Source organism: Pelodiscus sinensis, chromosome 16 (assembly GCF_049634645.1).
Source record: "Pelodiscus sinensis isolate JC-2024 chromosome 16, ASM4963464v1, whole genome shotgun sequence".
NCBI lineage: Eukaryota > Metazoa > Chordata > Testudines > Trionychidae > Pelodiscus > Pelodiscus sinensis.
Window position 1 is genome coordinate 1754122 of NC_134726.1, and position 15876 is coordinate 1769997.

The 15876-nt window shown below is 62.0% G+C and overlaps 1 protein-coding gene across 1 annotated transcript in view; it reads right to left on the bottom strand.

Annotated features, from left to right (window-relative positions):
• Positions 1 to 13205, bottom strand: part of LOC102446898 (ankyrin repeat and fibronectin type-III domain-containing protein 1-like) — a 256047-nt gene extending 242842 nt beyond the window's left edge. The window contains exon 1 of the mRNA XM_075899031.1: positions 13035 to 13205. Coding sequence (XP_075755146.1) covers positions 13035 to 13156 — 122 coding nt within the window. The 5' untranslated portion in view covers positions 13157 to 13205. The remainder of the gene's footprint in view (positions 1 to 13034) is intronic.
• Between the last annotated feature and the right edge of the window lie 2671 nt (positions 13206 to 15876).

Here is a 15876-nt window from a genome sequence, read left to right on the forward strand (position 1 = left end):
TGCCTACCTCCTTCCCAGAAAACCCACCGCTCCCACTACACACCAACACGGGCGTGACAGACTCGTGGGAGCACAGGACCCCCCCCCCCCCCCCGACACACACACACACCTGCCCAGGGACCCGCGGAGGCTGCCAGCTCTCCCGGGTCCCAGCAAGCAAGAGACCAGTAGTGGCTGGAGGCATCAGACTGTAACTGGCCGGAGATGGAGCTCTGAGCCCAAGGGAGGTGGTGCCCAGCCAGCTGTGCACAGGGAGGCTGCAGTAAAACGGGGTTCATTCGTAGCAACACGCGGAAGCTTCATGTGGCACCAAGTGGCGAGGGGTGGAAGTGCTTCAGAATGGGAGGGGGTCCTGGAAAGGGGAAGTGGCCACCGGAGAGGAGACTTCCCCCCTCCTTCCTGCCCCATTCCCCTCTCCTGCTCCTAGTGAGCAGGTACCGAGCCATGTCCTGGACCACACCGGCTACAAGAGAGCCTGATTTCTCCTTGAGACTCCCACGCCCACGCACGGCCACCCCTTCTCTCTCTCCGCTATGCTTTCACAGCCAAGGGCACCAGAGGCTGCTGCTGGGGCAGAGCAGACCTGTGAATGTGGTTACCCTGATTGCCAGCTCCCCTCTGAGCCTGCCCAACGCACCGCGCTGAGTCTCGCCAGAGCCAAGTCAGCCCCAGAGAGGGAAATGACCTTAGACTCCGAGGGAGAGCGGGTTGGTCTGTAACTTAAAAAACCAACACGAGTAGCCCTGTAGCAACGTAGAGAGTAACACACATCGATCTATTGTGCCTGGGGCTTCCATGGGCACGGCCCACCTCCTCAGACGGGCAGGGGAGAGGAACCAGGGGAACCTCACAATGCAGAACAGAAAGAGAAAGGAGAGGGGGAGGGGGAGGGGGAGTGGTCCGGGCAGGGGGAGCGCTGGTGTTACTGAGGCTGAGTGGGCTGGGAGTGTCCCAGAGGTGGCTTTCAAGGGACACTGAAAAGGGAGGTCTAGAGCACAGAGAGCAGGGGCCGTGCGGCGTCTCCCGGGCAAGGCGGCACGCTGCGTGAAGGAGCTGCCCTGAGACTTTTCACAGGAAAAAGAACAAACACCCCCCTCACCACCTACCCACCCATCCCTCAACTAAGGATGTTAAATAACGAGTAATTCACTAGTCGAGTAGTCGATGGAATTGTCATCAACTGCTCGACTAGTCGATAGGCACCTCCGCATTCCTCCTCTGAAATGTACGAGAGCCCCCGCTGGGCCCACGCTGGGGCTCTTGTACATTTCAGAGGAGGAATGTGGAACGCCATGTACAGCCTGGGGACAGCGGGAAGCCCCACCGACTCCAGGCTGCACGGCTTGGAAATGCACAAGAGACCCGTTGCCCCCGGGCTCCATGCTACGCTGCCACTTTGAAATGCCACAAGGAGCCCGGGTCAGCTGGGGCGCTGCTACTTTGAAGTATCCCCTCTCCCTCCCCTCCCCCCGCTGCCTCTGATAGAGGTAGGAAGAGGGGGCGATGACTAGACGACTAGTCCTCAACATCCTTCCCCCCCCACCATTTCCCTAGAAAACAGACAGTTCCGGGGGCATCCTCCACCCAGAAGCCCTAGCGACGAGGTCAGACTGACACCCCAACTCCGAACTTGCATCCTGCCCTCGCCCTGCCTGCTAGACAGCGGCGCGTGAGGACAGCACTTCCCAGGCGCCCCCGCCCACTGCTCAGTGACGCAGGGACCGACAGCAGGTGAGTTAAGAATCAAACGTTCTTTCTAGCAACTGTGACTCAGGAGCCAAGCTTTCCTGCTGAAACACAAGCACATTTTCTCCCGTCATATTACGTGTCAGATTTCCCTTCACACCAACGCCACTTTCCCTCTCTCCTGTTACCTGCAGCCTTTAGCGCATTACGATCAATCTGCTGCACGCTGAAACGGAAAGCCCTCTAACTCTCCCCTTTCTTCTGCGAGAGGCTTCCAGCCTGTGGAGGGGAGGAAGCGGTGGGAATGGCAGATCCTGCCTTGCTGGGCTTCTCACAGCACCACGTGACGGTCTCAAAGCAAACAAGGACGGATCCTCCTGGGTGAGGCCAGCTGGAAGGGTGTTATCAATGGTTCACTGTCAAACTGGGGGGCGGGGGGGCTCCACTATTGTCCATAAGGACTTGGCTGGTGGAGGGGAGAGCAGGCGTAGAAGATGCGGCTGGCGCCACGCTGGGACAGGCTGCAGTAACACTGACAAGTTAGAGGAGTGGCCTGAAATCCTCCAGATGAAATTCAATAAGAACAAGCACTTCACGCAGGGAGGGGGAAATCCAAGGTACAGACACCAATGGGGCCGACTAGCGAGGCAGCAGTACTGCAGGAAAGGGTTTGGGAGGGGAAACGGGTGACAAATTCAATGAGTCAACAGTACGAAGCAGCTGCAAAAAATGGCTCCCATCATTGTGGGTGTGTTAGCAGGTGTGCTGTCAGACAGGGAGACGGCCGTCCCGCTTGGTGAGCCCCTCTGGAGGAGAGACGTGCGTAAATGGCAGAGGCCAGAGGCGAGCAAGAATGGATCAAGGGTTTAGAAGAGCGAGGCACATCCAGCCTTGCCAACAGAGCTGAGAGGGGCTGAGAACATCTTCCCATCTGTTCAGGGCCAGTGGAAGGGGGACAGGGATCAATTTCCAGTTCTCCGTGTCCACTGAATGTAGAACAAGCAGCAATGGGCTTAATCCGCCGCACGGGAGAGTTCACTCCGTTCTTAGCAAAGCTGCCTGACGCTCAGCTCCAGACCAGGCTTCCGCGAGGATCTCGAATCCCCGTCATTGGAGGTTTGTCAGAACAGCACAAACACCCATCAGGGATGGGTTTGGTCCTGTCTCAGCACAGGGGGCTGGACTCTGGGACCCCATTCCCACGTGACTAGGATCTAAGGGCGTGAAGGAAGCTTTATGGTAACTCTCACGGGTAACGACAGACCCCAAGCCCCCCAGCACGGGAGCATGTCACATTACTGAATTTGAGGGGAGCAGCCAGATCACTGCTTCACCCATAGGTGGGGGTGTTGGCCCCAAAAATGGTATAAAAGGGGCCATGTGGGGTGTTGAATAGACGCTTACTGTCTGCTGATCCTATGTATGCTAGTCATGTGATTGTATAATGTCTGTGTGTGAAGTTATAAGCATGTACTTGTATGGATACTGAATATTTCTCTGCATGTGGTTGAGCACTGGGCAGAGCCCGGCCTATGGACATGCTAATTAGCAAGGCCCTGTGGGACAATAGCACTCAATGAGCCAAGGACACACTTCGGGAATGAGGACTGACACCTAAGGGCTACCAGCAGGGGACACAGGGATAGGCCGCTGGCCAGGTGACCTGCTGCAGCCAAGAAGAGACCAGGAAGGATGTATAAAGAGGCCATGTGGTTGACTCCATCTTGGTACTCAGCTCAGCACTTCATCCCAGAGGCAGCAGTGCAGGAATCGAAGAGCCGGAAAGACCTGTGAACCCATCCTAACCTAGGATGTACAACAAGGACTTCTAAGCCAACAGTTATAACATCTCTGCTAGAGCCTGCATCAAGAACTGGGAGATTCGATGCATGTAATGTACTATCCTTTAACAACCTCACTCTCAGGCTTTTCTTTCTGGTAGCAATAAACCTTTAGATATAGATTCTAAAGGGCTGGCTCAGCGTGATTTGTGGGTAAGGTCCAGAGGGTAAATTGACCAGGGATCTGTGGCTGGACAGAACTTGTTTGGGGAAGGTGGAATTGGGTTCTAAGACCCCTCACCTGGGTATGAGGCCCGGGGCCATCTGGGGCACGGATATTGCTGAGGTGTCAGAGGGGTTTTGCTCGTGAGGCTTCAGGCGGGCAGCTGAAGTGCTCGGTGTGACCGGTTTGTGGCCTGTTTGGGAAGGTTTCCAGTCTGGGGGCTGTGAGGAGCCCCGAATTTGAGCAATTCACCCTGAGCGGACGCCCTCAGCTGTGCCCAGACACAGCCCGTCCCATCACAGAGAGGAAATTCAAATACGGAGATTTGGGATTGCCGCAAAGTTCAGGTCGAGCCACCCAATGTTTCAGGGCACGTGGCACCACACCCTCCTCGTGCCCACTGCTCCACGAGGTGCGCCACTTGGAGCGCCGCTGGGCTCCGAGACCACGTCCCACTAGGGCACTGGTCACTGGATGCCAGGGCTGCCAAACTGGCACCATAGATCTCTGCTAGCAGGCTATGAGGTTACCACCACTCCAGCAGGGAAAGTCTGTGAGATCACACGCGCCGTGTCCCTGGGCATGGGCACAGCAGGACTTTCCTGGAGTGAAGGTCCCGAGTGATGCAGAACAACAAAGAAACCAGCCGCGGAGAGCAGAGCTGAAAGCTTCTTCTGGTTTAACATGCAAAGCTCAATGAAGAAACCAAAGCGAGGTGTGCTTTCAGCTCCTGGCACCATCCCTCTGCTGCTGCACCCTCCTGTCCAAACGCCCAAGGCCCTGGACGGCCATTGTTTGCAGGGACGCGGGTGGCTCTTCAGCTAGTGCCTCACTGCCAGCACACAGCTAGGTCACAACCAGCCACCCTGGCAAGAGTCACTTTGCCACGGCCAAAAGCCAGGCTGGGCCCTGGACGTCTGGGCGTGCGCCAAAGCCAAGAGGAGGAAGAACAGCACCTGCCCATCAGGAGGTGGAGAGGGGAGAGGAGGGTGGCAGAAGCCTCACCCAGCAAGTCCTCCGGGAAGACGACAGGCCTCGGCCAGCTGCAACCAGCGGTGCCAAATCCCGGAGAGAACTTAACAGGGAAGGGCCCTGCAGCACTTTGGAGACTAACAAAACCCGGAGATGGGAGCAGGAGCGGGAGCTTCGGCGGGCTGATGAACTGCGGATGCAAGCTGTGCCCAGGAAGCTCAGGATCCCATCTCCCTGTTTGGCTGGTCCCCGAGGTGCTGCGGGGCCCTTCGCTAAGTGTGTTCAGTAACAGACTAGCCCGGCTCCCCTCAGACACATAAACCAGCAGAGTTTCGTCATCTCCGGGGGCACCGGGACATCTAGCAATAGGCACAACGGCCGCCCGTCTGCCTTCCTCCACCATGTCCGCGGGACTCCCAGCGCTCAGCACTCAGAAACCAGACCCTTCTAATCCTCCAGGCACCACGCTGACGAGCCCCCAGCTTGAAAACGTTGGCCACGCTAGGAATCAGCCGGGTGGGGGTGTCCAGGCACAGGCAAGAGCCATTGACCCCCCGATTCCACTGGGTTACACTCAGGCCATGGACAGCAAGACACATCTCTGCTGCACCTGCCCGGGTGCATGCTGGCCATCCGGTGCCACGTGGTGCCCCTGAACACGCCAGGCACAGCCGGCCCTTACGCGAGCGAGGCATGCATGTCGGCACTGCTTCAGAGAACGTGCATCTGAGACGGGAGGCTGAGGACCCGACCCTCTCGGTTACTGTCCTTTGTACAAACACCTGGAAGTTTGAGACAAATTCCCACTGGGGTACTTCCCGGGCATCTTGCACCATGCATGCCATTGGCCGAGCACCGCGGCTGCTGCCTTGTGCAGCTTACACGCCCTTGTGTGGCGCCGTGAGGCTGTCCGGGGGTTACACGTTTGCATTCACTAGGTTAAAGTCACAGCATGAATCATAATTTGGGAGCAGGGTTCTGATTTCACTCCCAATGCACCACGAAAGAAGAACCCCTTAAAATGTTTCTTAAACTCGTGTCTGCTGGAAAGGAGGAAGGGAAAACAGCCAAGCATCTCCAACTCAAGTCAGTCCTCGTTTTTATTTACAAGCTTCCTTATTCCCTCTCTCTTCGTAGAGGAAATTTTAAAGGGAAAACAACCCTCTGTCTTGAAAGTCTCTTGCATCAAATGTTCTTTCCGGGGAAACAGCCACTTGGGGGTAGCTCCGCAGCACTGTTGTTAAAAGTCTGATCCTGTTTCGTTAAGACCAAGACGCATCAAGGGGAAGACAAGAGTGGGAAGATACAGCCTCTGTCTCCAGTGCTTGCCTGTCCGTTCCCGGGATGGAGAGTCACAGGCGCAAGACATGGCATACGGCCCAGGCGGCCGCTCCTAAAGCCCAGCTTTACTCGCCTGTTTCTGGAGATCTTGCTAACTTGATCTGATGGAGTCTGCTGAAGGCCTCGCTTGAGGGTTGCCCAGCTGATCCCACTTGCCCTGACGGGCTGACTACATTCAGCTCCGCCAGCAGGCCAAGGGAGGCCCGAAGACAGGGGAGGACGGAGGGGAGGGTGGAGATGTACGCAGAGGAGCACAACTGCGATCGGTGGCTCACATCTCAGCCGCTGCTCGTGATGTAGCCACACGTCACCCGCTGCCCTCTCCATCTGGCCAGAACTCCCTTCTGCCTGGGCAAAGGGAGGCCCTGGGGCGTGATGGGCCGGCTGCGCGCTAGGGAGGGGTGGGGCAGACACACCAAAGCTGGCTGAGGGGACACCAGACGAAGCTGGCACACGCTTCTCGGAAAGGAAGTCCCTTTGTGCAAAGTGAGCAGTAATTCTGGGCACCTCCATTTTGGGGCGCCCCCGGAGAATGCTTTTGGAAGGCCCCGACGTGATCTGCAAGGCTCCACCAGCCCCTGCACTGGCGCCCCTGGCAGCATCAGGAGAGTGCGCTCTCGCGACAGCTCGGGGGTCTCACGCTCCTGGCCCATGGGCCCTTCCCAGGCAGAGCGATTGCACGATCCGGCCCGGGATTCTCAGCAGGCCGAGGGGGGGGGGGGGGGGGCTGGTCCCGGCCCCTCCATCACCTCGCCTCCCTCGCATGAGCACATTGCAAATCCCCTTCAGGGACTCCCAGTCCCAATTCCAATCTGGTTCCTCCTGGACCCAGGGCCTTCGGAAGAGTCCAGGAGAGTCTCTGGCTCCTTCAGAGCTCGGGTGAAGACAGGAAGCAGCCGGCAGGATTCTAGCAGAGCCCACGAAACGTTCCATCCACCAGGCACGTGGGGTCAGCATGTCAGAACCCATGTGCTCCCCTGAGCATCCCAGCAGCCTAGCTCCGGTCCTATTGCGTCCCTGGCCGCTGTTCTCCTGCACGGACAGTGGCGGAACAGAGCTCGAAAACAGCCATGCAGAGATTCTCCAGCGCCGTGGGCCCAGGCCATGAGTGAGACTAGGGGGCCGAGGTAATCTCGGTTAGTGGACCAGCTCACTGACAGCAGTTGGTCCAATAAAGGCACTTAGCCTACGCTCAGAAGTGGGGGCCTCCGTCCGACTGGCCTCCCTGGTCTCAGAGCTTCGCTGTCCGGAGCTCTCTTCACGGCGCTGTGGCTCTGAGGCTATGCCTACGCAGCAGCGTGATTCCGGAACCACTGGCGTTATTCCAGGACAACAAAGAGCGTGTCTACACAGCAAGACTTTATTTCGCAATACTGTCGAGCTGGAGGACTTCCCAGTCCAACTCCTGTGGCCCTCACTTCCCGAGGGGTCAGGGAAGACGGGGGAAGAGCGCTCGTGTTTCCTGCTGATTTCCTGCTGTGTAGCCAGGGCCAAAAGCCGAGTTCCGCTACTTCGACTTCAGCAACGCAACTGACGTAGCTCGAGTTTGTAGCTTAACTCGACTTCGTCCCTGCTGTGCAGACGTGCCCTTTGTACCAAAACAGTGGCTTTTGGAGATAGCGTTTTTATTTTTTCTTTCCAAACGAAAGGGGGTTGGAAAAACCAGGCAAGCGAGACCCCAGGCAGCGTGCAAAGCGGCACTCTGGAATTCAAGTGCTTCGTGCTTAATCAGTCAAAATTTTATTTTTGCTTTGGCAATCAATTATGGGGAGTGAGAGACGCGTATCGGCGCCAGGTGCCGAATCTCCAGTCTTGCAGCATGTGGAGCCGATTAACACCCTGTGCAGAGGGAACGTTAGCGGCGATCCAAACCCATTTCTCCCTCCCTCCCTCCCGGGGTAGCACGTCCATCTCTCCGCCTGTGTCCCCCACACACACCCAGGCACGCCCCGTGCAGCTGGGCCTGGCAACGGAGACAGAGGAATCAGGTGCACAGAAAGGAAAGCTGGATTCCCGCGAGACGCGGGCCGGGTCTGGCTGAGGTGCTGTTGGCGCGGCGATGGCGGCTGAGTGCGCCTGGGAAGGAGAATGGGGCCCTGGCAGACAGTGCTAGCCCGGCCAATGCCCCTGCTTAAACACCAGCAAGGGGGCTACTTGCTTCAGACAGCTGGGGCATAAGCGGCCCTGCCGCCCCTTCCCGCACCGCACGGTCACCCGCCGAGAAGGAACCTTTTCTCTCGGCAGAGGGCTCGTGTGGGAGCTGCCCTCGGAAGACAGGAGTCCCCTAGTCAGGCTCCCGGCCTGCTGGCCATCCCCGGACAGAGCAACACAGGCGGGCCGGGGGCAGAGCTGCCCGTTACCAGTTCCCGTGCCCCCCCGTCCCCCCCCCACAGCACCCTGTCCCCCTGCAGCCACAGGGAGTGAGGGGGCCCTCACCGCCACACAGCACCAGGCCCCCCCACCCCCGGTGAGCCCCAAAGCTGCGTCCTGGAGCCTCCTCTCCCCCGGCCGGGCTGTGCACTCGCTCCAGCCGGGGTTGGTCATGGGGCTGGTGTTTGAGACCCCTGCTGAAGCTCTAGGAGTCCGTCTCAGCCCCGGCTGTGCGCCCCTTTCTTGGGGGAATCAGCGGGTTGGAAAGCAACACAGCCGGGGGGCAAGGCACACTCTCCAGGGCAGGGGCGTGTTCCCCACAAAGCACAGGCCACGGGTCAACAGGACTGCGCCATGTGCACGGTTCCCAAGCACTTGCCTCACCCCTGGGCACCCCACAAGCCAAGTCCGATGCTGCCCTGCACAGAAACGCAGGGAGAACAGACTGCACCTGCGGAGTCACTCCGCTCTCCTTAATTGCACAAAACCCCCATTGCCGGGGGAGCAGTTCTGAGGCGTCCACACAGCCAGTGGCAGGGAGCCGCCTGGCCCAGGCTGGCTGGCCGGCACTAGCTCTCGAAAACCAGCTGGAAGAGCCCTTGGAAGTTGGGGGCTGGAGCGCTGAGGCCCAGGGAGGGTCTCACTGTCTCCCCTGCACTGCACGGCAGAACAGAGACATCAGAGCAGGGGGGCGTAAGAGAATGAGACACCGCGCCCCCAGTGACGGGGAATGAAAACCTTCCCACTCCTCCGCGCACTTGGGCGGGGACAGAGCAGCAGCCACACAGCCGCCGGGAGAGGCCACGTCGAGACACGCAGGGATGCCGTTTAACGTCATACGCCCTTCGCCCAGCGAGGGGGACGGCAGGGCCCCGCCCGGCGTCTCGGGGTCCGGCAGAGCCGCGGGGATCGGAGCGAGGGGGACGGCACGGCCCTGCCCGGCGTCTCGGGGTCCGGCAGAGCCGCGGGGATCGGAGCGAGGGGCACGGCAGGGCCCCGCCCGGCGTCCCGGGGTCCGGCAGAGCCGCGGGGATCGGAGCGAGGGGGACGGCACGGCCCCGCCCGGCGTCTCGGGGTCCGGCAGAGCCGTGGGGATCAGAGCAAGGGGCACGGCACGGCCCCGCCCGGCGTCTCGGGGTCCGGCAGAGCCGCGGGGATCGGAGCGAGGGGGACGGCACGGCCTTGCCCGGCGTCTCGGGGTCCGGCAGAGCCGCGGGGATCGGACCGAGGGGCACGGCACGGCCCCGCCCGGCGTCTCGGGGTCCGGCAGAGCCGCGGGGATCGGAGCGAGGGGCACGGCACGGCCCCGCCCGGCGTCTCGGGGTCCGGCAGAGCCGCGGGGATCGGAGCGAGGGGCACGGCACGGCCCCGCCCGGCGTCTCGGGGTCCGGCAGAGCCACGGGGATCGGAGCGAGGGGGACGGCACGGCCCCGCCCGGCGTCTCGGGGTCCGGCAGAGCCGCGGGGATCGGAGCGAGGGGGACGGCACGGCCCCGCCCGGCGTCTCGGGGTCCGGCAGAGCCGCGGGGATCGGAGCGAGGGGGACGGCACGGCCCCGCCCGGCGTCTCGGGGTCCGGCAGAGCCGCGGGGATCGGAGCGAGGGGGACGGCACGGCCCCGCCCGGCGTCTCGGGGTCCGGCAGAGCCGCGGGGATCGGAGCGAGGGGCACGGCACGGCCCCGCCCGGCGTCTCGGGGTCCGGCAGAGCCGCGGGGATCGGAGCGAGGGGGACGGCAGGGCCCCGCCCGGCGTCTCGGGGTCCGGCAGAGCCGTGGGGATCGGAGCGAGGGGCACGGCACGGCCCCGCCCGGCGTCTCGGGGTCCGGCAGAGCCGCGGGGATCGGAGCGAGGGGCACGGCACGGCCCCGCCCGGCGTCTCGGGGTCCGGCAGAGCCGCGGGGATCAGAGCGAGGGACACGGCACGGCCCCGCCCGGCGTCTCAGGGTCCGGCAGAGCCGCGGGGATCGGAGCGAGGGGGACGGCACGGCCCCGCCCGGCGTCTCGGGGTCCGTGATGCGTTCTGCCAGGTTAATCCGCCAGCCAGCACAAGCCCCTGCTGAGCACAAACACCGTGCACCGCTCAGAAGGCAACGTGTGAAAAGCAGCCCTGTCGGGAGCAGCCCCTCTAGCAAGCGCCTGCCGACCGCCCCTCTCCAAGCAGAGCCAGCATCTTCCCCAGAGCGAGACTCCAATTCAGAGATCCCCGCGCCGCGGCCTGGACCTCACCCCCTCCGGCTGCAAGCACGTCCATCAGAGCCCAGGTCCGAGTTCAGAGCAACGGCGCTCAGCCCCCCCACCGAACTGTCCCAGCTCCCCCGCCGCCACAAAGCGAGAGACACCCCACATCTGGGCTGCTCTGGCACCTTTACGCCTCGTCTAAAGCACACCTAGGCAAGTCTGAGTCAGGGACCTCCCAAGGGTAAGCCAGCCCCACAGCCCCTCACACGCACACGCCAGCCCCACAGCCCCTCACACGCACACGCCAATCCCCACACACGCACACGCCAGCCCCCACAGTCCCTCACACGCACACGTCAACCCCCTCACACGCACACACGCACGCCAACCCCCCCACAAACACACGCCAGCCCCACAGCCCCTCACACACACACACACACGCACACGCCAGCCCCTCACACACACGCCAGCCCCTCAGTCCCCCCCCACACACACCAGCCCCACAGCCCAGCACACACACTCCACCCCCCCCCCCCACACACACACACACGCCAGCACTACACATATTGCAATGACAAATGCCCTGGGATGCAGCTCTTTGCAGGGGAAAGAGCCCCCGCCCCCTCCTCCCGCCAGAGGTGCGCGTACAACCCACAACTCCTGTTGCCCCCTGCCCCGGCAATCCCTGAGGCTTCCTAGGAGCTAGGGCTGGCAGGTGGTTTCAACCAGAGCACCAGACACACTCGCCACGACATCACCATGCACATCCCGTCGGAGTCAGAGCAGACCGGACACTTCTACCGTCTCCACTGGTTTCCCGAACACAAAGCTCAAACACCGAACTGTCCGCTTCAAAACCCGATACCTGCCAACCCTGCTAGGGGATCGTCCACGAGGGTCAGGCAACGGGGGCTCCCCCCGCTCCCACCAGCCCTGGAGTGTCTGGAACCCACAGGCTCCGCTCAGGCGGCTCCCCCACTGGCACTCCTTGAACTTGGCCTGTGCGGCAGCTCGGGGCGCATGGTGCAATGCCCTGGTGTGACTCCCAGGGCCTGGAGAGCTAGGAAAGGCCCTCTGGCATCCGGCACCACCACACCGGGGGCAGGGAGAGCGGGCGCAGGGGACGCAAGGAGGGGCCATGCACGTGCACATGCAAGGCAGGTGAGGAGGGGCCATGCACGTGCACATGCAAGGGAGGGTCACAGAGCAGGCACAGGGGAGGCAAGGAGGGGCCATGCATGTGCACATGCAAGGGAGGGTCGCAGAGCGGACGCAGAGGAGGCGAGGAGGGGCCATGCACGTGCCCATGCAAGAGAGGGTCACAGAGCGGACGCAGAGGAGGCGAGGAGGGGCCATGCATGTGCACATGCAAGGGAGGGTCGCAGAGCTGACGCAGAGGAGGCGAGGAGGGGCCATGCACGTGCACATGCAAGGGAGGGTCGCAGAGCTGACGCAGAGGAGGCGAGGAGGGGCCATGCACGTGCACATGCAAGAGAGGGTCGCAGAGCAGACGCAGAGGAGGCGAGGAGGGGCCATGCACGTGCCCATGCAAGGGAGGGTCACAGAGCAGACGCAGAGGAGGCGAGGAGGGGCCATGCACGTGCACATGCAAGGGAGGGTCGCAGAGCGGGCGCAGAGGAGGCAAGGAGGGGCCATGCACGTGCACATGCAAAGGAGGGTCGCAGAGCGGGCGCAGAGGAGGCAAGGAGGGGCCATGCACGTGCACATGCAAGGGAGGGTCGCAGAGCGGGCGCAGAGGAGGCAAGGAGGGGCCATGCACGTGCACATGCAAGGGAGGGTCGCAGAGCGGGCGCAGAGGAGGCAAGGAGGGGCCATGCACGTGCACATGCAAGGGAGGGTCGCAGAGTGGACGCAGAGGAAGCGAGGAGGGGCCATGCACGTGCACATGCAAGGGAGGGTCGCAGAGCGGGCGCAGAGGAGGCAAGGAGGGGCCATGCACGTGCACATGCAAGGGAGGGTCGCAGAGTGGACGCAGAGGAAGCGAGGAGGGGCCATGCACGTGCACATGCAAGGGAGGGTCGCAGAGCGGGCGCAGAGGAGGCAAGGAGGGGCCATGCACGTGCACATGCAAGGGAGGGTCGCAGAGCGGGCGCAGAGGAGGCAAGGAGGGGCCATGCACGTGCACATGCAAGGGAGGGTCGCAGAGCGGGCGCAGAGGAGGCAAGGAGGGGCCATGCACGTGCACATGCAAGAGAGGGTCGCAGAGTGGGCATGCCAGCTGAGTCTCTCCGACCCACTCGGCAGGGACGCAGACGCCAGTGCTCACGCCAGTCCGAGGCATCCCCGAGCATGGATGCAATCAACAAGGCTCCGACAGACACACCCCATTTACCAAGGTCTCCCTCTGGCCCCCACTCTCTGGTGACTACACAGATGGAGGAGGAAGCCTTCCCTGCCCCGGTGCCCCCCCCCACACATACACAGGCAGATGCACTGGAAGGGGGGCGCTTTGCCTCCCAGTACCTGCATTCGGTGACACTGCAGCAATAGCTGCCGCTCCGACGGCCGCTCCGGCGCTCCGAGCGGAACTCGTTCCTCGACTTCCTCAGGCTGAAGTACTCCGTCAGTTTCCCGAAGGAAGCCATGGCGCCGGCGGCGTGCGGGCACGTGCAGGCGCACAGCCGGTGCCCTAGTCTGTCCGCACAGCCCCACCTGCCAGAACCAGGGCGCTCAGCACCCCTGCATGTCACCAGGACCGGGGGGTGCAGGGAGCACTAGGAGTCAGAGAGAGAGGACAAGACAGCGCAGTTTAGAGCGGCCCGCACCGTGCTGCACGCAGACACGCTCCCACTGGAAAAGAAGGGAGAATCCAGCGCGTACGTCCCACAAGGCCAGCGCTGGCTGGGGCGAGCGGCCGAGTTGCACTGCGGCTGCTACCGAACTGAATGCAGGAGAATGAAAAAAATAATCCTGGCTGAAAAGACTCGCCCGGTAGCGACGGCGCATATCTCCCTGCTCCCACTGCGAGCAGCAGCTCACCAGACACGCCGCCACATCGCACAGCGGCCTTTGGCCTCTCGGGATGCCCACGAGGTCCGGCAGAGACACCCCCGGCTTCCACTTCATTCTCCCCTCACCAAAAGAAGTGAGGCAGCACCCTCCAACCTAGCGGCAAACGATAACGCTCACGTGCCACAGGACCAGGTGCCCATGGGCGTTTTCAAAGGGCCCCTCCCCATCATGTACAGGCACCAAAATAAACTCAACCAAGGTTCTCTGCTTCTTTTGCTTGTAGCTATTCCGGGCTGGCACGCCTTTTCTCACACAGCAAACTCCCCCTCCCCAACACTGTGTTAAACAAGCTGATTTCTGTCTCACCAACCATCTGAGCACAGGGGAAAACTTCTCAAACAAACGAGACTGGTCCATTTAAAAGTCACCTACGACACCCACCCTCTGCACTACCATTCACCAACCCTTTTACAATTTCAACCGCAGCAGCCAGCGACAGGGACCTCGGCAAACGTGCATGAAAACCCCGCTCCACAGTCCGCAGTGCTTGTGTTAGCATCTGTAGTGCTCAACACCAGCTCGGAGCTGGGAAGAAGGGGACAGCCAGGCCTGGGGGAAACTCCCTTCAGGCAGCCCAAGTGAGCAACTGCGTATTCAGTCTGGGAAATGTAGCCAGGGGAGAGACGATCTGTTGGAACAGAAACAAGCAAATAATGTGCTTAGGATCTTCCCGAAAACAACAGGGACTCCTGGCAAACCCGCCAGCTGCCTTCGCGTCCTTTCGCTCCCTCGGCCGCGGATGCCAGACGAGAACTAAAGCCTTCCTTGCTGCTTTTCTGCCCACAGCCCCCCGCTAAAACAGCCCGTCTGCAGGTGCCCCACAAGCCCCCCCGCCTTTGCATCTTTCTACTTCCCCATTCGCCCTTCCGTCCCCTCCTGCTCCGCTCGCTCCTCTAGCCGGCAGCCTGTCACCCCAGCAGCCCCTGCTCCCTAACCCCAGCGCAGGCAGGGGGGCCACCTACCTGAGCGCGGATCCCCTCCCCGTCACACCCCTGCACGCCAAGCAGCTGACTCGCAATTAGTGAAAGGCAGCGGGGACTGTATTTCAGCAGCTCGGCCTGCTGCCCCGGAGGCTGGGCAGCGAAGGGATTCCAGCCCCAGTGACATGCACCGCGAGCCTGCGCCCCCCGAACAGAAATCAGCAGCACAACCCCTCGCCCCCCGGGCTGCCTGAGATGCCTGCACGCTAGCCGAGCGGGGCGGGGCCAAGGGGGAGGAGAGAAGAGAGCGGGAGGCAAATACCCCCCCCGCCCGAATCCGATGTGCAGAAAGCACCTGCTGGCTCCTTCCAGCCGCGCAGCTTCGGCAGGGTCTGTTGTGGCGGCGACGGCAGCGGCAGCTCCTGGCGGGCTCTGAATGAATCTGTCCCTTTCCCGCGGGCTCCCAGGGAGCAACGGCCCCCACCCCTCGCTCCCATTCACGCCGGCCCAGCGCCAGGGCAAGCTGGGGGTCTGCTCGCCCCTCGCCCCTCCAGAACCCAGCCCACCTCTGCGTGCAGGGCGCAGGGATTGTTTTCCCTGCCAGTTCGCTGGCTGAGACACGGAGTGAGACACACACAGCCCCCCCACACAGTGTCAGCTCGCACACACACACACACACACACAGCCCCCCCACAGTGTCAGCTCGCACACGCACACACACACACAGCCCCCCCACACAGTGTCAGCTCGCACACACACACACACACACAGCCCCCCCACACAGTGTCAGCTCGCACACACACACACACACACACAGCCCCCCCCCAGTGTCAGCTCGCACACACACACACACACACAGCCCCCCCACACAGTGTCAGCTCGCACACACACACACACACACAGCCCCCCCACACAGTGTCAGCTCGCACACACACACACACACACACAGCCCCCCCCCAGTGTCAGCTCGCACACGCACACACACACACAGCCCCCCCACACAGTGTCAGCTCGCACACACACACACACACACAGCCCCCCCACACAGTGTCAGCTCGCACACACACACACACACACACACACAGCCCCCCCCCAGTGTCAGCTCGCACACGCACACACACACACAGCCCCCCCACACAGTGTCAGCTCGCACACACACACACACACACAGCCCCCCCACACAGTGTCAGCTCGCACACACACACACACACACACACAGAGCACCCCCACAGTGTCAGCTCGCTCACACACACACACAGCCCCCCCCCACAGTGTCAGCTCGCACACACACACACAGCCCCCTCACAGTGTCAGCTCGCACACACACACACACACACACAGCCCCCCCACACAGTGTCAGCTCGCGCACACGC